General features: G+C 38.7%; 1 protein-coding gene across 1 annotated transcript in view; it reads left to right on the top strand.

The window, feature by feature from the left end:
• The window catches only part of Epha4 (EPH receptor A4), a 142,804-nt gene extending 122,994 nt beyond the window's left edge, over nucleotides 1-19,810 (top strand). The window contains exons 12-18 of the mRNA XM_042679274.1: nucleotides 1,349-1,410; nucleotides 1,875-2,084; nucleotides 4,504-4,653; nucleotides 8,202-8,395; nucleotides 12,078-12,233; nucleotides 12,587-13,446; nucleotides 17,303-19,810. Coding sequence (XP_042535208.1) covers nucleotides 1,349-1,410; nucleotides 1,875-2,084; nucleotides 4,504-4,653; nucleotides 8,202-8,395; nucleotides 12,078-12,233; nucleotides 12,587-12,701 — 887 coding nt within the window. The 3' untranslated portion in view covers nucleotides 12,702-13,446; nucleotides 17,303-19,810. The remainder of the gene's footprint in view (nucleotides 1-1,348; nucleotides 1,411-1,874; nucleotides 2,085-4,503; nucleotides 4,654-8,201; nucleotides 8,396-12,077; nucleotides 12,234-12,586; nucleotides 13,447-17,302) is intronic.
• The last annotated feature ends 2,378 nt before the right edge of the window (nucleotides 19,811-22,188 follow it).

Here is a 22,188-nt window from a genome sequence, read left to right on the forward strand (position 1 = left end):
GAAATTTCAATCTCCCTGGAACAGTCTTCTAATACAAAAATGGTTGCCTTTAAAAGATTTCCTAGACAGGACACACACACACACACACACACACACACACACACATACACACACACACACACACACGCACGCACTCACTCACGTACCACACTCAAGGACTTGGACATCACTGATACCAAAAACTTGTCAAAACTTTTAGCTCAAAAATGAAGGTATGTCTTGCCTTCTCCCCATTCCAAAATAATTAGGGTTACTTTTCAGCAGGAAAATTCCCAGTCAATTGTACAGCAATAAAACTGGGAATATTTTTAATGTATCAAATAGGCATTAATTTACCCTCAAAGGAATTTTTAATGGATTTTTTTTTTTTAATTCTTCCTTCTCTTGGTTCAAAACTGGAGGATTACCATGGTTTATGTCCACCCTCCTCCAATTCCTTCTCTCTAGAAAGCCCTCAGGAAGAAGGAATTTCAGACCTTGAGTTCATTGTCAGTGAAAATGAATAACAACTAAACATGTTATTTTCTAAGCCCCTTAGAAGGAGAACTAAACTGAAATAAGACTTTCTTTACCCCACTGCCCATAAAACACATTTTTATTCTTTGCCAGGAGAGAGGGAAAGGAGCAAGACCATTCCAGTTGTGAATTCAAATATCTGTTTTAGATGAAATGACTTTACTAAATGCCTTCTGTGATGGTTTGGGAGATTTGTTTGCTTTTTAAAGGGAGCAAGAGAAGAAGTTAATTTATAGATAAGGAAAGGGTACAACCCTGGCCAGAGCAAGACAAAGACAAAGCCTCACCTTTTGCCTGCTTGGATTTGAAGAGTGGCTGACTGTGTAACAAAAGATCTACCTCTGCCATAGAGACTGCCCCTCTGAAATCTGGGTTTCCAGAAATAAAGAAAATGGTTTCTGGGCCCATGGACATCCTTAGCATCCCACAAGTGGCTCTTCCGGGGACAAAATAAATTAATTACCCCATAGTTGCTTTTTTTTCTTCTTCTTCTTCACATTTAATCAGGTCTGCCCATTCATAGTTTTCCCTTTTCGCTCGCTAGAGCAATTATCCATTCACATGCTCCCTGGATACCAGAGGCCACTTCAGTGAAAGACCTTGTCAACAAAGCCACCCAAAGGGTTAACTTTCCAGATGGAATCTAAACCTACTCGTCCTTTTAATATTTCATCCCTAGCTTCCCACAGCTGAGGCATAAGCTTGGCTTGTTTTAATTAAATTAGATCGCACAAGACAGGTGTCTTGGCAGTAAAATTGTGCACAGCCCATTTTTATCTCATTAACTGCCACTCTCATCAAGGGTTTTTGTTTTTCTTTCTGAAAACTCTAGGTAAACCAGTAATGATCATCACAGAGTACATGGAGAATGGTTCCTTGGATGCTTTCCTCAGGGTATGTGTCTACTTTATATTAAGCCTCCAAGTAAATATTAGTACTGAGAAAAGAATGATTCCTTATATTCATCCTGTTGGAATGGATTCATGTACTTTTAAACTAGAGCAGCAGAAGAAGGAGAGATATAGAGAATGATATGAATTTTTTTCTTTATAGGCTATTAAATAATCCATAGATGAGGAAGGTAGTATTTGATTTATTCTAGTATCGTGGCATTGTTTGAGCCCGTAGATTCATTACAGTTGGACAATTTCCATCTATCACAGGAAAGCAAACCCAGCTCCTTGAATACTTTCTACTAGAGAGTCAGTAACTTTGGTTCAGCAAGGCCCAGAAATCATGTTGAAGTTTCATTGCATACCGGATGCAGTTATCAAAAATCGATCATGGTAATAAATGCTTAGTGATAATGAATGTGGCTGAATGCTGATGGTATTACTCCCTGCTTCCTTCCTGTGCAGAAGAATGATGGCAGATTTACAGTCATCCAGCTGGTGGGCATGCTTCGTGGCATTGGGTCAGGGATGAAGTATTTATCTGACATGAGCTATGTACACCGAGATTTGGCTGCTCGCAACATCCTGGTAAACAGCAATTTGGTCTGCAAAGTATCTGATTTTGGTATGTCCCGAGTGCTGGAGGATGACCCGGAAGCAGCTTATACCACTAGGGTAAGGATGATTTTTCTATCTCTGGTTTGTTCTGTGATAGGACAGCATCTCTCCTTTCACTTTGAAGGCTAAGCCTTTCCTGATTTTTTAATTCATATTTTTAATATTCATAAACCCTTTTAAAAGTTATCTTAGGTAGCTGTAGAAAAGAGTTTCAACATGTCAGCGTATGAGTACAGTGCTCAAAAGAAGAGGGACTCTTTCTACAGAGCTACAAACTAAGCAAAATGGATTCTTTCCTTCTGATGTCTCTTGGCTAAAATGATCATGAGTAAGCTAAGCAAGCTGAGTTCCACCACTGATGGCTCATGCCTGTAACCCGGCTACTCAGGAGGCTTGAAGCTAGGCTGGGCAGACAAATCCTAGCAAAAAGGAGACAGGAGCTGTGGCCCAAGTAGCAGAGCCCCACCCTTGAGCTAAAAAGTTGAGTAAGAGTAAGAGGCCCTGAGTTCAAGACCCAGTCCTGACACCACCCCACTCCAGAGAAACAAAAATAAGCTACCTGAGAAATACTTACCAAGAATAATTTACTCACCAGGTGATAAATTATTAAGAAAACCATGAGGTAGTGTCATTTACTGTGCATATGTTTGGGTTTTTTTTTTGTACTGAAACTTGTATTTTTTGCTAGCTTGTTTAATTTCTCTTTCTTCTTTACTACTCCAGGGATTTTCTGATTGACTCTTTTTGGTTCATTAGGAAAAAGAAAAGTCCTTAATCTAAATACCTGAAGACAATACTTCTAGTTGGTTGGCTACAATAATGTATATACAGGATTTATAAAACATTTATGCTATGCAAGGCTTTCCAGTGAATCTGATGACCTTCATTTTACTACTGATAGACAAGCCTGGATTCGGGTATAGTTTAAGAGTATTCAGTATAGAGTTAATGAATAGGGTATGTTAGCCTGACAGTCTGAATGTGAAATACTAATGGAATAAACACAGAATCATTAAATTGTTATTGGCTATTAAAGCTGAGACTGTTCCTAATCAACATGAAGTGGACAGTTAACATCCTTTTTGTTTTCTTTTTAACACTCATTTTTGTGTATGCAATCCTAAACACTGGGTTTTATGTTTGGTTGGTTATGGGGGTGATTTGTTTAATTTCTCTAGCTGTGATGTTGACCGATATATAAATATCCTCTGTGGAACTTCAAGTCCATTCATTTATGCCTTCAGTGTGAATATGGGGATCTTTAGGGTTTTTTCTCAGTAGTTGGAGAAAAGAAGTTATAGAGGCTTCTAGGATGACATATTTGCAGAGAGCGAGAAACCATTAGTCTTATTAAGGCAGGCAGTATCCCAAGTGTCATTCTGTAAGCAAGGAATATTATGAACACAATACAATGAGTTTTCAGAGTGAACTATGGTATATCAAAGAAATTCACAGGGCAATTTGATTGCCCCGTTTATTAGCCCTAATCAAATCAAGAAAACTTAAATAATGGCTGCTTGAATCGCTCATGGGTTTAAATTCAAGTAGCGTTAATTTCCCAAGATGGAACTCAATTAAAAATACTTTGTGCGTAAGGATAATCAAGTACAGACATTTGAGGATTTAAAGGGAAAGATTTTAGTTTTTCTGAGTGATATTTTGTCATTTCATATTTACAAGTAGTAATTTAAAAATACATTAAATAGTAATTGAAGGTCTGTCTTACTCTATTGAGTTCACTAATAAGATCTACTATGTGATATCATTTGGCTTTCTCTGAAAGCCATTTTAGCATATTTTGCAGAAACAGAACCAAAATTACTATATTTACCAAGTTATCTTCTAGGTATATTGAATACGAATCTATACTATATGAAAGAAGGATAGAGATTTGGAGAAAGAGACAGGAGAGCCTTCCTCTCTTGCTTAGCTTTTTTGCTCAAGGCTGGCACTCTTAACACTAGAGCCACAGCCTTACTTCTGCTATTTTGCCGGTAATTGGAGATAAGAGTTTCTTGGATTTGTCTGCCCTGACTCAACCTCCTGAGGAGCTAGGAGTATAGGCATGAGCAGTAATGCTTAGCAATTTCTAGAGCAGTATTAAGCTGCTTCATGAGACAATGCAATAAGAAGTCAAAACAAATGTCAGCTACCTATCCTTTGATAATCATCGAATAACAGATGTATTTTACGAAGCCTCAGCTTACCTGTGTTTTATAATATTGCCCTAAGCAGAGCTTAGGTACCAGGTAGGCTGTTAAGAAATAATTAGACCGATTACTTAGCCACTTCCCAGTAACTAAGTAAACATGAGAACAGTCTCAACCAGAAAGACTTTAGTTAAAATAAACAAGTCTCATAGTTTTGTTTTTAAGAACCATCTCGGCTGTGCTGCTGTCTTGCTTGGCATTCAGAAATAAAAATGGCAAATCAGTGAGGTTACTTAGGCTGTAACTTATGGCTCAAATGTTCACAGGGTGGCAAGATTCCTATCCGGTGGACTGCGCCAGAAGCAATTGCCTATCGTAAATTCACATCAGCAAGTGATGTATGGAGCTACGGAATCGTTATGTGGGAAGTGATGTCATACGGAGAGAGACCCTACTGGGATATGTCCAATCAAGATGTAAGTCTCCGTGTTCTGAAATATGTGTCTTCTTCACATTGAGATTGAGGATGTTCTGCATTATCGTACAAAGAAGTGAGCCCTGAGGATGGAATGATACCATGTTTTAATGCTATATCTAGTCATTTCGCTCCAACCTTATGACCAATGATGAGTTTGTATTTCAAGATCAGAACTCAAATGCCATAGTATGGAAGAAAGCAAGATGACTTCATAGATGTATTGCTCAACAATATATGGTAGAATTTTTATTTGGTGAACTTCCAAAACTATACTAGCTCAAAATTGAACTGAATTTTAAGAGAATACAAAGGTTATGAAAAACAAATTTCACATGTGATAAAACTGACTTGAAAGAATCATGGGGGGGGGGGGGAACTAGTGAATATTTTAAAACTGGCATAGTTGTAATTAGAGCTTGCCCCATGAGGACTCTAAAATAAAGCTTCACTAAATGACCCTTTGTAAATTATGCACGTCCCTTTAAATATACCATCTGGACTAGTTCGTAAGGGAGTTTCTCTGATGCCTGCAATTTCAGAAAAGCATTCAATAATGACACTAATAAGATTCCAGACTAATAGAATTTAATTACAAACATCTCCAGTGAGGAGGAACGAAAAAACAAAACAAAGATCAGGGGTCTTCTTAGAACACATTTTAGCTAATCTTGAAAAACTTTTAGATTGTTTTAGAAGGATTGGAAATCTGATCAAAATAAAATGGCTCCCTATACTTTTAGAACTTTACTAATTTTTTTTAATGTGGGAGGTAGAACACTACCAGGGAATATTTTTAAATGCAAGGAATTCAGTTAATGGACTAGAACAATATTATAGAAAAATCTTCTTTTTAAAACTTTCCAGTGTGAAATGTTGCCTGACCATCTGCGTTGTCCTAATGAAACAACAGGAAGTTGCGAAGCCTGGACAATTAAACAAAGAACCAGGTGCACTTAAATAGAAAGCAGGTTTCCCATCAGTTAAAGAATGCAGAGCAATAGAGAAATGAATGCGCTCTGGTTCTAGTCAGGGGGGAAAAAAAGTATTGTCTACTGTGACTAACCAGATTAAAGGGATTATTGACATTGTATTGTCAGTAATTAATAAGAGGAGACTCATAGAGGATGGCAGGAAAGATAACAGTTAAAAGAAGCATAGATAATTACAAGCTGGAAACAGACTATGCAGGTAAGTGGTATGTAATGCGTTGTCGGATAAAGTCATTCAAGCATATTCCTTCAGAAAGCGTCTTTGCAACATTTGGATTTAGATTAGTGACTTTCAGAGGGACAATGACAACCAAAATGAGCAAATAGTGCATACATTTACCTATTTAATTGTTTAGTACTTAGGCTTTCTTTGTTCTAGTCCATAGTTATAGACCAATGTTCACAAGAGCAGATGATCTACAGATCATCAGCTTCCCTGCCCTAAATATTCTCAGATCTGTCATTGTGACAGTTTCTATATTATATTAAGCCAATTTGCTTGTTTTATGTTTTCATTTTTCTGGCTTTATCCATGAAGAGGAATCTTGAAGCTATTTCTTGCTCACAAATAATATTGATATATCATTCAAATGTATTTGTCTCTATTTGGACTCTGAGTAGGACAAGAATTAATAGGAAATGTATCTGGAAAATGACTTTCCTGAGTAGAAATCTTTTGGCATATGGTAAATAGAGTGAAAGTAACTGTTGAAAACATGGAACTTAGCAATCCTTTTGTTTGTTTTATTGTCCCCTTCCATAAGATTCAGCCCTCAACTGAGAAAATAGGCTTTATTTATCCATAAGCTATCTTCCAAACTGTTTGTGGCTAGGGAGTTTAATCAATCTGAGGGGTTACAACCAGTGAAGTTCCCTTGGTGCATTCTATGTAAACTGTTTTCAACAACTCACCAGTGAACACTGGGAATCTGGAAAAATAAAGAAAAGCCAGAGGAGCAAATTGACCTATTGTCATTGCCAAAAATAAATTGGATGACATTACATGGAATGAAAGAAAAGGTCTGCCTCAGAAAAATACGAAGGATACTCATAGGACCCATGGGGGGTGGGGGAGTAAAGCAAAATTAGGAGTTGAAAAATGTTTTTTAATGATTATTAAAGTGAAACAATGTGCTGGTTAAAAAGACAACAGCCAAACTAGTACCCAGAAGCTAGAGCCACATGAATTGGCTATTTTCTGTTGACAGACACTTTCTGAAAATCAATGATCCTAACACAGGATGAATCCAACATGGCTGGCCGTGGGCAGAGCTGTGGCAGAAAGTGTTTCTCTAGCAGCAATTATTTGAATACAAAAGAAACAAAAAACAAACGATTGATTGAAAACAAATAAAACTTTAAAAAAAAGAAGTCCTCAAACAAATAAGTGTTTCCACAATCTCGAGGAAACTCTTAGTCAAGTGTTCTTAGGAAAAGACCAGAGACTGGCATGAGATATACCTTATCACATGACTAAGATTTATTCTCCAAGAGGGAAAGGATTTAGGGAAATGACAGTTAGAAAACAGCATAATGCCTGTGAAGACACATTAGAAAAGTTACAATTAACAAAAATGAGTTGTTTGTCTTATTAGGCAAGTAGACCACCTTGGTCTCCTTGGAGCTGTGCCCATATACCAAGAATAACCAAAGTTAGTCTTGTTTCCTATTAAGTGTCACATACTGTTTTACCATCCTTTCTTAGACTGAGAAGGCTCTCCTTTAAAATATGCATGCACCCAAAAGAAGTCATCCATTTTTCCACCCCTCCCTTTTCTTTCCTCCCCTCCCCATCCCTCCCCTGACCTTCCCTCCCCTGACCTTCCCTCCCCTGACCTTCCCTTCCCTCCCTCCTTCCCTCCCTCCCTCCCTCCCTCCCTCCCTCCCTTCCTCCCTTCCTTCCTTCCTTCCTTCCTTCCTTCCTTCCTTCCTTCCTTCCTTCCTTCCTTCCTTCCTTCCGTCTTTCTTCCTTTCTTCCTTTCTCCTTTCATGAATTTAGGAACACTTTTAGCAACTTATAACAAAGGGTATAGTCTCCAAAAGGATTACGGTCAGGCATCTTGAGGTGGGCTCTGCCGTTGATCCATTTGCTGACTGAGGCAGAGGACATGGGGCTGAAAGGATACCAAGGGAATTGCTTCTCCAGGCAGGTCTTGGGACTGACTAGATCACCTCTTGCCGGAGGGTGTATGTGTGCTGATGTTGACCAGCAGCGTAGAAAAGGGGCTCTAGACCAGGCCAGGTGACCTGAGCACCATCTACAGAGCTCCGACCCCAGGTTGCTAACCTGGGTTCTAACCACTATGGAATATCAATGGATCTTTAGAGTGGCAGATTGGCATTGCTGGCCATTTGTGAAATGTCTCCACTGGCTTTCCTCTTCTATTACAGCTATCCTCAGGTCAGGCTTTGGTTTCTGTGAAGGAACTGGAGCTATGCTCAAGCTTGCTGGCAGCTTTAAGTACATGAACAGGCCCATGGGGAGGGGGAGCCTCAACAGCTTGCCTGGAAGGAAGCTTAACGCACCATGTGCCGCCCTGTGTGTTGTCTTCTGTAGGTGATTAAAGCCATCGAAGAAGGGTATCGGCTACCCCCACCAATGGACTGCCCCATTGCACTCCACCAGCTGATGCTGGACTGCTGGCAGAAGGAGAGAAGTGACAGGCCGAAATTTGGGCAGATTGTCAACATGCTGGACAAACTCATCCGCAACCCCAACAGCTTGAAGAGGACAGGGACCGAGAGCTCCAGGTTGGCCATGCTTACTTAATAATGATGCATGGAGGAAAATATCAGGGGTGACAGGCCAGTGTGACTCATTTTAATTCCTGCCTTTTCAACCTGGGTGGCTTCTTTCTCGGTATTAGAGTACTTAAAGGTATTAATCATTTACAGTATTTAAAGTATTAATCATTTCAAAGTGCCTATTACCCGTCAAAGCCTCCAATAGTGATAAAAATTCCAACAAAACCAAACAAAAAAATAACTAAAGTGCTAATTTTGTGAAACTGATCCTCAAATTCTAGAAGAGGGAGGAAGTGTATTCTCAGAAGACATTCAGGTTAGCAGATGTTACGTTTTGAAAAGGGAAAGGAACACTGAAATATGAAGAAACACTGCAATTGTGTGTTCATGTATTGCATGTTAATTATAGCATGGGATGCATTAGGTTTCACTTGTCTTGTCTTCTACTTTATCAGTCTTCAGAGTAGGACACAGGACCAACATAGAAGCTGAGCAAGTTGGGGCTGGGAAGGTGGCTCAGTGGCAGAGCGCTTGCCTTGCATGCCTGAGGCCCTGGGTTCGATTCCTCAGCACCACATAAGCAAAAAGAAAAAAGCTGGAAGTGGCACTGTGGCTCAAGTGGTAGAGCGCTAGCCTTGAGCTGAAGAGCTGAGGGACAGCGCCCCGGCCCAGAGTTCAGGCCCCACAACTGGAACAAAAAAAAAGACAAGAAGCTGAGCAAGTTACAAAGCCTGAAGATGCAAGTTTGAAAAGGGGTTTCAAAAACTAAATAAAAACCATAGTGGTACAAACCTGTAATCTCAGCCATTCTGAAGGAGGACGTAGGCAGATTATGAGTTTGAGGCCAGCCTGAGCAAACGAAAGGGAGACTAACTCAAGTGGGTCAGTCCTTCATAGGCATAATCACAAACCACACACACACACACACCAATAACAAAAGATTGGACCACCCGTGAAAGGTATAGTTCTTTCATTAGGGTAAAACATAAGAGATATCATTCTAATGCTGTAAGTCAATAGGAACTTTTCTATGGAGAAGCCACCTGGAAGAAGGTAGATCATCCTTTACAGTTTAATTGTTTAAGAGGTCAATAACAATAAAATCAAGTGATTTGGGAAGGAAAGTACCTGCTCACCTCCAAATTTAAGCTCCACAGAGGTTTCTTTTCCACCATGATCCTGACTTAAAAATAGAATGATGCTCTCACTCCCAATCTTCTCCACTGTTTGCAAGCCCTCTGGTGTTTGGCTCTGATCTTATCTCCTGAAAACATAGCCTAAAGATCCTAGAAGAAAAGGAACAAATACATTTGTTGTCACTGTACATAAAAAGGAGAATTTGAGGCTAGATGGCAGAAAACCCCTTCCATTTTCCTCTCTGCTTTCAAATCCCTAACATTGGTCATTAGACAGAAAGCATAAACTTCAAACTCTTGAAATAACATTGAAAAGTGGCTAAATTCACAATTATCTCAGCCAAGATCAAATGGTAATTGTGTGCACTGATGAAAGAAATCCACCATTTCTGGTTTATTCTTTGTTCTGTTGTCTCAGAGGGTAAAATGAATGGCTGTAAGTCTAGCCAGCTTCTGCAATCCCAAGGTACATCTCTGCCTTTTAGTGGATCCAAAATTTAGATCCTGAACTCTAAAGCCTGTGTATTATCTCTGAGGGTCCTAAAGTCAGTTCTAGGATTCAGTACTTTTGGGTATTTGGGTGACTAGCATAAGCTCTCCAGCCTCTAATATCATATAATGTCTGTCTAGTCCCAAAGTAAATAACTGATGCTTATTATAGTTGCTGTTAATATAATGCAGTATAGCACAGTATGCAGTTCAGCACAATAGACAAATGTCATAGCATTCCACAAAGATGATGAAGAACTCCAGAGCAAGCTTGAGAATGACCCTTGGAGTTAATTGACAATGTGGAAACATTTTTACCCTAAGGTCGTTTTGACCTTGTTAGGCACTGAGTATGTGCATCTTGTTCTGTTGATGCACTTGGCTTGAAGTTCTAGAAGTGACGCAAATTATGAGCCTTTGTTATTAACAAATATTGGTGCTAAACCTCTCATGACAGAACATCACAATTTAATATGGTAATATTAGTCATTATCTCAAAGTTGGAAAAATTAAAGATTAAATTGTGAATTTTTTTTAAACCAGTCCTGGGGCTCAAACTCTGGATCTGGACACTGTCCCTGAGCTTCATTTTGCTCAAGGCTAGCATTCTCCCACTTGAGCCACAGCTCCATTTCTGTCTTTTTCTGCGATTAATTGGAGATAAGAGTCTCACAGACTTTCCTACCCAGGCTAGCTTTGAACTGCAATCTTCAGATCTCAGCCTTCTAAGTAGCTAGAATTACAGGCATGAGCCACCAGTGCCTGGTTTAAATCTTTAATATTTTTTTTTGTGGTATGTAATTGTAGTATTGTACTCACCAAACTAGAGGTGTTATGAACACAAAAGGAAGACAAAAAGACAAGCTATTATTTGGACACAGAACTGAGAGATAAAACCAGTCTTTGTTAAAATATTTATGTAAAGAGTATGTAAATGCCAGTAAGAATAATTTAATTAAAATAAAAATATTTTAAAAGGAATGTGATTAATTCTGCTATGTAGAAAGTCAATGAAGATATTCTATTGACTTCCTTTTATTTTCACGAGAAAGTTACTTTTATTTTCAGTAGAAAATTCAGTAGTAATGATATCTCAATCTAAACATTTGTATTCCTATTGTCTCAGGAGAAAATCAGGTCAAAATACCTTCTGTAATTTTGAATATAACTTAACAAATAGTAATATTGCTATGTGGGTAATTATAGCAAATAACTCTGAAAATCCATGCTATGGCTACAGAGTAGTTTGATAAAGATGACTATAACTCCCTTTTAAAAAATACTTTCACAAAGAAGGGATTTGATTATATAGCAGTGTTGTGAGGCATGACCAAATTCCTACCTGTTACCGCTCTTGATCGTGACCATCATCAATCAACCTGGCTTGAGAAGCAAATAAACAAACACATAAGCTAATAAGAAGTTGAAATCATGATACAGGAGCCCCAGCAAAGGAACAGAAGCGCATTCCACAGTCCATACAGTGATCAAAGTGCTCATTCTTCCTGCCAGCCTGGGCACACGTGCTGGTCAGGCGTAGGTCGATTAAAGAGAGGATTAACTAACTCCCCGCTGTCCCAAGTCTGTTTGAATGCACTGAGCCTGCCTGCAGACCTGGCTGTGGAAGCATGCTGGACTTGAACTTTCTCTGTTTTCTTCACTTGCATCAAGTCTGGCAGGTTGTAAACTCTCAATTTTCCTCCCTCATACTTCACTAAGGTTTCCATAGTGGCAGAACTAACTTGGGTCATCATTCTGGCGAGGACTGAACAAATTTCAGCCACAAGGACACCCTCTTCCCCACCCCCACCCCCATGTTAGGATGTTAAAAGATCTGCCATGTGCAGTAATGCTCTGAGAGGTCTACATAAAACAAGAGCAGGCTTTGAGATTAAGAATAAATAAGTGATTGATGTGTGCTGTACCCGCTTTGTGAGATGAAATCACATGGTTAATTAATTGAAAACCTTCTCTTGGCTTTCTAGTTTCCCTAGCCTGTATTAGACAATCCCAATCTGGAATCTTCAGGTTGTACCAATCAGGCCTCTCTGTTTACTTTCTAGACCTAACACTGCCTTGTTGGATCCTAGCTCCCCTGAATTCTCTGCCGTTGTATCAGTGGGTGACTGGCTCCAAGCTATTAAAATGGACCGGTATAAGGATAACTTCACTGCTGCTGGTTATACCACGCTAGAGGCTGTGGTGCACATGAACCAGGAGTAAGTACCCAGCGATGTAACACAAAAGGGTAAATTTAGATTTAATAGTATTTTCCTTTTTATTTTGCTTTGACCTACATAACCATCTTACTCATTAAGAAAAAAAAAGTTAGATTATCTCTCATTTGTTTGAGTATGATTTTACTCAAGCTTTATAGAGCACCTATAGTATTGCATTAAGTTGCTTAATTACACATTCTGATACACCTGTCTTGTGTTGTATTAATTGTGGCTGATTCAACTGTGTGTCTGCATGAAACCTGGAAAAAAAGAGAGAGAGAGAGAAAGAGAGAGAGATTCTCAGTCCCTGTGACTTTTCTTCTTCTTTTTATTTTTCCTCACTCCGTCTACAGTGACCTGGCAAGAATTGGCATCACAGCCATCACACACCAGAATAAGATTTTGAGCAGCGTTCAAGCAATGCGGACCCAAATGCAGCAGATTCACGGCAGGATGGTTCCTGTCTGAGCCAGTACTGACTAAACTCGAAACTCTTGGAATTAGTTTACCTCATCCATGCACTTTAATTGAAGAACTGCACTTTTTTTACTTCGTCTTCGCCCTCTGAAATTAAAGGAAAAAAAAAATCTGCAGTGTTGCTTGGTGTACAGATGGCTGAAACTGTGGGGTTTACAGAAAGGACAACCTAGAACAAATTGGTTCTCAGAAGTACTTGTGTCCACCACGTGTGTAAAATCCATGTACCTATATAAATAGAGCTCTGCCTCCGAGTGTTGATGCTGTTATTTGCTTCCAGACGTGAGCTTCTTCCAGACATCCCCGGCCTTCTCTCCGTGTGGATTTACAACTGTTGTCCTTTATGGCGTAAAAATCACAGCTATCACCCTTCCCTGGTATGGGGCCCATGCCCAGGAACATTTTTTTGGAGGACTCACTTATAGCTGTGAGGGCTTGGTTCATACTTGGGAATAAATTCCGTGACATAACCACACAACTCAATCCATGTGGCCTGTTCAGTGGCTAGGTCACTTGGTGGATTCCTATGACCTGAGGAGCTAGAAAGTGGATTAAAAATGCTGAAACCCTAACTGGACAAATGAGGTCTATGTCTTTGGGCCTGAGGCTGTGCCATGTAAAGTTGTACTTGGGGACCCTACAAACTGATCAGAACTCCCTTATGGAGAGTGGGCTGTGACAATCTTGGATAAGGAGTTTTCACTCTTCTTTAAAGAAGCAATCCCACATCTATAAGGTAAGTTGAAAGATCCAGCAATGACTCTTTCCTCCAAGGGGCATACACATTTGTTTGTTTGTTTGTTTGTTTTTATTTTTAGACAACTTGGTCTCATCAGAACTTTCAGATCAGTTGGGTGTTTTGTATCATTTTCGGGATTTCTGTTTTTGACAGAAGGATAAGATTAAAAATTGTTTGGCTACCCTGCTATTCTTCTAGGAAAAAGTTCATGGGAAGTGAAGTGAAGGGTGGGTGGGTGTGTCCCAGCCTTTCTCCTGGTCCTGTACTTCCCTGACATGAAGGATTTATCTTGTCCTTTGGACATTCATCCATATTTTGTGTATTTATTGTCTTGTGAGGGCCCGGTATAAACTCAGAATCTTCCTCTCACTGGTAGGTAACATGCCCCTTTCATTGGTACTGGGAAGTCTTTTCTATTAGCCTCATTTTCTGACCTCCTCCAACAACCCCTGTACCACACACGATCAGCCAAGAAGGGGGGTTTACTAAGATGTCAGTGGTTTGAGTTAGAATTCACCTTGATTTCCTCATTATCAGTGACCTACTAAAACAATGCACTTTGCAGCTATAAGTCTATTAGCAGCCTTCATTGCCTCTCTCTTAGGTCCCAAGAATTCTTGAAGCAAGTATAATAAATATATAATTTTTTTTGCTAGTATAAGTGATTTCGTTCATTCCTAGAAACAAGGGACCTAACTTTGGACCAGGGATTTTTTTTTAAACTCTCTTAAGTATTCCATTTTTATCACTTTTAAAAGAAGAGCTTAGCTGATTTTAATGACTTTTTTCTCTGTCGATTCTATCCTGAAAGCAATTTTTTTTATAGAGAGCAAGAAATGTTAAATTTGCTGCTGTCAAATCATGACAGTTTAGTAAAAAAAAAAAAACTTCTTTTGCAACATTAGTTGTAAAAGCTTTTCTGTTCGGAAGGAATGCATTTAAAAAAAAACCTACTGAAACAATTTCTGTTTTATCACTACTTCTACAATTTCAGCCTTCTAGATATTCATGTTAAAAGTTGACAAATGTATGTTGACATTTTTCATATTATTTATTATTGTTATTATTTCCTTTCTAAAGCTGTGGAGTTTTTTTAATCTCTCCAGTACTTACTTTCAAGTAAGATTCATTGTAGAGTCATACCTTACCATACATGCATTGGAGAACTCAGTTTTGCTTTTTTAAACTCATCAACTTAAGACTTAAAGTATTTTTCTAAATGTTGAAGGTATTCAAAACAGACTTTTGGAAGCGAGATCATGTTATTGCTAAAAGATCCTCACAAAGCAGTGTTGCATATATCATATGATCCTCAGGTATCTTTGTAAATGAAATAATGAAAAAAATCTTGTCATTATAAGAACACCTTCTTAATCTTAAAATACCTACATCTATTAAGAGTCAAGGCTGATAGAAAGGCCAAAAAAAAAAAACAAATAAAAAGTCTAAAATAATCTCCATTGGCAGTAAAAGTGTTTACTACTTCCACTGACTGAAGTCTTACAAAGAGAAATTTGAGAACAATAGCAATGTGTGTTTCCCAGAGCGTGGAGCCAGACTGGCATCTGGATAGCTATGGAACTGATTCTAAAGCCAACCAAAATGTTGACACTGAGAAACTTGCTCCGTTCCTCTTAATAACTCGGATCCTCCACCTGTAAATGAGAGAGATAATGATGCTTTCCTAATAACTGCTTCCTGATGCATGGTGTCAAAGGAGTATTGGAAATTCTTTCAAGGAATACTCCACTCCACAAAAGAATGAGCACTCTTCCTCCTGAGCTGTCCAAGTGTTAGCCTTCTGTCACTCACTGTGATCTCTAGGGCTTCACAGCAGATGCTGGTGTGGGGTGAAAAGCAGTTCCAGGCTATGAAACTTCGGGTTGCTCTTGACAGGATTCATATGCGCTATTCAGCCTGGGAGGTTATCAAATTATCTTATAATTGGCAAAGCAGTGAAATACACACATAAACTTCCAGTACAATGACAGGAACCCCATTAGGGAAGGCACTTCTAGGCCTTCATGACTGAATCAAAGGAGCAGGGCTTTGCTTCTGTAGTCACAATGGATACTTTGTAGTAACTCATGGCCCCACATTGAACACATGCTTGCTCTGATCACTATTCAAGAAATTTCCCCATGATAAAGGAATTGCCTGAATTCATGAGACAGAGGCTTTTTATTTTTATTTATTTTTTTTTTAATCAACTCTTATTCTGGTATCAATAAAAGATACCTTCACAATCCCACACTTATTTTGGACATCCATTCTCATTTAGACATCAAGTGCCCAATTATAATATTATGAGTGTATTTCCATAATGAATATTTTTATTTACGTATTAATAGTAAAGAATGGTTCACAGGCTGGAAGGAAACAAATACACATTTATGAAACCACTCTTTCTTCTCAAAGAATGAAATTTTTAGGAGCAAAAGAAAGTATCAAAATGTTTGCCTATCCACAAGAAGAGATTTTACTTCATAGTTTTCAGATCACAGTCATGTTCTACCTGTGATGGTCTTAACTGATGCAGTTTCTTGTATAAATTTGGACAGTTGAGATTAGCTTTGTGCCAGGTGTTGATGGCTCATACCTATAATCCTAGTTATTCAGGAAGCTATGGTCTGAGGATTACAGTTTGAAGCCAGCTTAGGCAGGATAGTCTGTGTAAGATTCTTATCTCTTGAAAAAAATGGAACTTGTGTCTCAAGTGGTAGAGGGCCAACCTTGAGCAAAAAAGCTGAGACAATGTCTAGGCCCTGAGTTCAACACACACACACACACACACACACACACACACACACACACACACACACACCCATCTTTAGCATATACTCTATATACTAATAGGGTTCAGTGAGGCTTTCTGATACACACATGCAGCATATGCTGACCAAATCCTATTTCCCTTTCTCTTCCTTTACCAGACAAGTGATTTGTCCCAAGTCATATTCACACTTTTAAATTGTTAAATTGTTACTTTCTGCCAGTAATATATGAGGCCGCTTATTTCTGTCTCCAAATTGTTTTCTACAAGTTTAAATATCTGACTAACTAAGCTGAATTTTATGTGCTCTTTCGAACGTAATAAAAAAAATATACAAAAACAAATCATTGATTTTTAAGGCAATCATTTGGAAAAGGGCCTGTCAGTTCTAATTCTTGCTCTACACTTGGAAGTCACCAATGACTGCTGAAAATGAAAGCCATTGGGGTAGGAGATGTGGTTTAAGAAGCACGCTCGGTGGTCAAGTGGCAGAAATTAAAATGGAGCAACAAGCATCTGCCTAGCAAGTTTGAGACTCTTGAGTTCAAACCTAGTTCTATGCAAGAAAAAAGAGCAGGGGGGAACTAAATACAATTGCTTCTAATTATTTGGCAAATGAGAGGACAATGGGGAAGGTGCTGTGTTGGTTTTATGTAGGCTCTTGTCTGATTCTAGATTGATGGGTGCAAATTCTAGGTTACAGAGAACCTGAGTCTGTCTAACATAATGATTTCCAGGTTAACTAGGCACTCAGACTTTCCAGCATCTGAACCTAACTTTGAGGCATCATCAGAGTGGGTAGGTGGCCTTGGGTAAACTACTTAAGCTTCCTTTTCTTGTCCCTATAATAGGGACACACATAGTATATCTATATCAGATTTGCTGTCCTGAAGCTGTTGATAAGCAGTATTATTATAATTAGTTTCCAGAGGAGAGATACAACAATTCCTGACTTTTCCTCCCTGCACTACTTAGCTCTACCACCTTGTGAGAACCTATATTTCTCATCATATTGGCTGGCTGCTGTTTGGAAATAGCAGTTGAGGTTGAGTCTAACTCTCGTTCTTTTTTTCTCCACAGGGAGTTAGATTCACAATCTCAGCCTCTCAGCTCTGCCTGGCAATTACAGAGCCCTTAGAAGAAAACAGCATACCCTCCTCAACATACCCTTCCTTCTGCATCTAATGTGCCAGTTCTGGGGCAAAAACACTGACAGAACAACACCTGTATCTGCAAAGAACAGGAGTAAGAGTCTCAAAACCCTGTCCCCACCGAAAACAGCAGCATCGAGGGTCAGCGTCTGTTCTCCGGCTGCACTGAGGAATGTACTGTCTCGTGGCACCAGCTCTGCAGAGCCCTTGCTCCCAAACTCCTTGTGGTTTTATTTATATATGTATTTCCATATTTCATTCCTGTATGTCACTGCTGCGTGGGTGTGGCAGCAAGTGACCAAAGGCTACAGGTTTTACTATGGACACCAGGTCAGGTGCCACCACAGAGAACAAAGCCAGTTCCTATGAGCTGCCTATGATATGCATTGCTGAAGTAACATTTTACCCAGGGTGTGCCATTGCAGTGATATAAATATATTTTTTTTCCTAGACTAAATATGAGCTGACTATCTCTTTTGATGTGTGTATATAGGTGTGGGTGTGTGTTTGTGTGTGAGTGTATGTGTGAGTGTGTGTGAATGTGTAACCTCATGCTTAGAACTGCCTGTGAATGTTGTGGAATGCTACACCTGGAGAGTTCTGGTTTTCCAAGAAAAAGAACCATAAGATACACTGGGCCAGGAGACCATGCCCATCCCCGTGGAAACACAACCTGGAAATTCTAAATGTCCTATATCTAGAAATGTATTTCGTAGCTGCCACACTAACCTTAAGAAGGAATTCTACAGATCTGACCAGAGAGCTTTTCTCCTTGATGGTGGAATAATTTTGGAATATGAATCCATTCAAGTGACAGCTCGTCATCAAAGTCACAAATTCTGATTGGACTCAACCTGACTCACCAATTCCTTGCTGGAGAAAGAGAGAAAGAAAAAAGGGGATGGAATCTGTCTGCTAACCCCCAAATGGAGTACAAGTAGCCTTTGTTTCCCTGCATAAGTGGACTTGTTGAATGCGAACAAATATATGCAATTCATATACTTTTGGAGATGAACCTAGAGACGTGTGTCAGCTTTGAGATGATGTGTCCGGATTAATACTTTGTCTCCCAATGTCACAGAAAAATACATGCCAGTGAGTCTTGAGGTTAAATGTAGTTGGGATAAAATGGCCTCGAGCAATTTCAGGTTCCCCAATTCCATGGAAAGTCCTACAGTAGTTATGCAGCTAAATCCCTCAAAAGGACACCAGTCTTGGAGAATTTGAGTTCTGGTGTGTGAAGATTTCAGTATTGCTATAATGTGTATACCAAACTCCAGCCAACATACTGCCATTTTACACAATTTGAGTGGCTGCCTGGGTTATTCTAAGCTGTGGTTACAGAAACTGTGGCCATTTACATAAGCTATAACATCAAATCAGGGGGGAAAATGGGGAGAAGATTCTGAACCATATATGGTTAAATAAGTAGAGAAAAATCATCAATAAATATTTATTGCATTCTGACAGGGTGTGTGGCATTGTATTCTTATAGCTATGCCAGAGTGACAAAGTTAATTCACCCCTTTTGGGGGACCTTAATATATTTTTAAAGGGATGTGCCTATGCATTGATGCCTGAAAAATATGTATAAAGAAATGAGGTTGACTCTCTGAGCAGATCATCTTAACCAGAGATAGAGTAGGAGGGAACTTCCAGGTCAGAGCAAGCACTAGCCTAGTGAGCTCCAATGCTAAATCACGCTCAGATCTTCTATTAAACAGCATGAAGCTGTTCCCCTACACCAAAATCAAGTAGCTTCACCATATATCTGCAGGCTCCAAGTAATTTTTTATTTTTATTTTATTTTTAGCAATCTTATAAGTGACATTTCCTGGTGTGTTTAAGAAAAAAATTACTTTAAAAGAAAGAAGATGCTCACTATACTGCTGGTGTGTGTGTTCGGAGACCTCTTGTATTCATCTGTGAAGGATATGTGTATTAATCCATACACTCGTATAGCCTCAATATTTGTGAAAAGACACTTAAATTCCGACCAGTAAAGGAAAGTTCTAGAAGCAATATTTTCACTTGACATTGTCCAAACAACATCGAGCATTGATACACACTGAAGAGTGCATTTATTTTTTTGTATCACTCCAAGTATGTTGGAATATGCAAGGACTGTGGTTAAAATTAGAATGTATAAGGCATATTATAATTTAGTTTATACTGGAAAAGAAATTAACAGGACATTGCTTGTTTCATATGTGTTCCAAATTTTGAGCGGTCTTTTTGAGTTAGACATAGCTTTTTTTTTCTATTTTGTTTTAATTTGTCAAGGTATTTTTCTTCCCTTCATGAACTTTAGGTACACATAACTTATGTCATTTATTTATGGTCTTTTATACCTAGTTTGTAAAATTGTAAAATAGCAAACTAAAATGCACAGAGTTTGCATTTGAAAATAATAAAGTAGTTGCCGGATATAAACCTGGAATCTAGTTGTGTCTTCAATAATTTCTTTGCTATATGTATGGTATTTCTAAATTAATTTTTAGTGCTCGTCATTTCATTTAAACAAAATCTTTAAATCGTAGTTGAAAATACATAGAAGACAAAAAGCATTTACCTTTTTTTGTATTTATTAACTCCAAGAGGCCCAAGGTGGTTCCTAATATTGCACAAATATTACTAATTGCCTGTACATATCCGTTTTGATGAGAAAATTTCATTAATGACCTCAAAGTCTAAGTTAGTGTAAAGCAATAAAATACTTAAAATTTCACTCTTAAAAGATACAGACATTCTTCATGAGGCTACTTCACTAAACAAATGGTCAATTGGCATCATTCCTGTCATTGAAATTTAGGCTCAAATCTACAAAGTATATTAACCATAGCAAGTATGTTAACCAAAGTAAAATGAAAAGCAGCTGGTTTCAGAAAAAGCAGAAATCAGGTTATATTTATTTTGTGAATTTATTTCTTTCTTATGCATCTCTCTATAATAAGCTGTATTAATAAGCTTGGTAGTTAGCAACATATTTGAATTTGGAATTTTCTTCTTTGGCAAGACAGAAAGTCAGCCCATAAATGTTTTCCCTGCTGAAATTGTATCAAAATAATCACATGTGATCTTGGTGATTTTTGAGATCGATTTCACTGTAGTCTGCTGTGGGATTTGGTGAAATGATCATGCTCTCAGTGGTTCAACAGACAATGCTTATGTCTGGCTCACATCCTAACCTGATGATGCTGAGCATCTTCATGACAACTCTTGTCCAATCAGTGACTGCTGGGTCTAAGTTCCTTCTGTCTTGTGATGAGGCCGTGTTCAATACATAACCAGAGGTCACATCTAAGGGAAATGAAATCTGGACAATTTTTTGAAAGCATAATATGCCTAACATGGGGAGGAGATTTTATGTGCTGCCCCACATACCTATCCCATTATCCAGAACCTAAATACGAGTGCTAAAAGCCTGAAAAATGCCCTCTTTCTGAAGACACTAGGAGAGGGAATGAGACGGTCGAAGACCCAGCCGGTCTTTCCCACAAGTACAAAGAAGTTGATGGACCAAAAAGAGGTCAGGGGAAGCATTCTGCAGAAGTGAGAGCACAAGCTTTGATGTGCTCCATGGTCACTTTACAGAGATTCAGAGAAACGGAACCACGTGCAGCCATGATTCAACAGTTGCCTTTTTGTCTGTCCAAGTACTTCAGTGATGGCACTTTCTCTCTGGCATAGCAGATTTCAATGCTTTCTACAGTTACAACCTTTTAACTTATACACAAAAGAGACTGTACTTTAGGGTTTAAATTGCCTTGGCCACTCAGTCTCCCTTGGAAGAAGGGGATCTTCTGGTAGGCAACTCAGAATAAACTTTTCCTCTGAAAAAATAAAGGCACAATTAAAATACACAAAGCCATGCCACCTTAGCTCCTTGACCTCTATCAGATGAAGAGGACCTTCAAGCCTTGCTCAGAGACTCCGTAAGACTTGAGCTGGAATCCAAACATACAGCCTTTCATTTCTTTTAACATAGTTAAACACTACATACCTATAAGCATTATACTAAGCTCTATTTATTTAAATTCTCACACAACAGCCTACAAAAACTACCAAAAAGAATCCTTTACTTCCATAGTATACATGAGACCACTAGGGAAAAGAACTTTCAAGTTCGTGTATAAGGTCATCCTGCTAAGAAGGATTGAATCTGGGGTTTAAACACAAGGGCTAAGTTCCAACAACTTTCACCTCAGCTCCTCGCCATCCTCCACGTTGCCTAACTAATTTGTCAGACACATTTGTCTCAGCTTGATAATCATGGTAAACACCACAAACATGGCTTGCCTATTCTGTTACCAGTGAGCTTATTTGTGATTGAGTTTTCACGATGATTATTTTTGTTGAGCACAAATGGAACAAATCACAACTTAAGTGCAATGTTCATCTAACCTATGGTTTTGTAAGAACTAACTTCTACATTCTCTTTTTCACTAAAAGCAAACTATAATCTATTACAGCTGAGATACTACTGTCTGATCTATAGTCAGTGGAGAGGTAGTGATTTTCTTTAATTATCATTTTCATGTTCTTGGCATGAAAGCCTGGGACAATACCTCTCAAATACCATTCTTCACTTTGATGATGGCCTGAGACAAAGGCAAGCCAGTCATTAATGAGATAGGACCAAAAGATAGGTCCCAAGACAAGAGAAACAGGCTGAGGTAGGTGTTGGGCATGATGTAATAAAACATTTCATGTGAACTCTGCCTCAGCTACTTTTAAGTTGTATTACTTTGGACAAGCCACTGAGCCACCCTAAAATCCAAGTTACTCTTTTTAAATTTTTATTTGTATTTATTT

The sequence above is a fragment of the Dipodomys spectabilis genome, unplaced genomic scaffold, assembly GCF_019054845.1.
Source record: "Dipodomys spectabilis isolate Male_0828 unplaced genomic scaffold, ASM1905484v1 ptg000051l, whole genome shotgun sequence".
Taxonomy (NCBI): Eukaryota; Metazoa; Chordata; class Mammalia; order Rodentia; family Heteromyidae; genus Dipodomys; species Dipodomys spectabilis.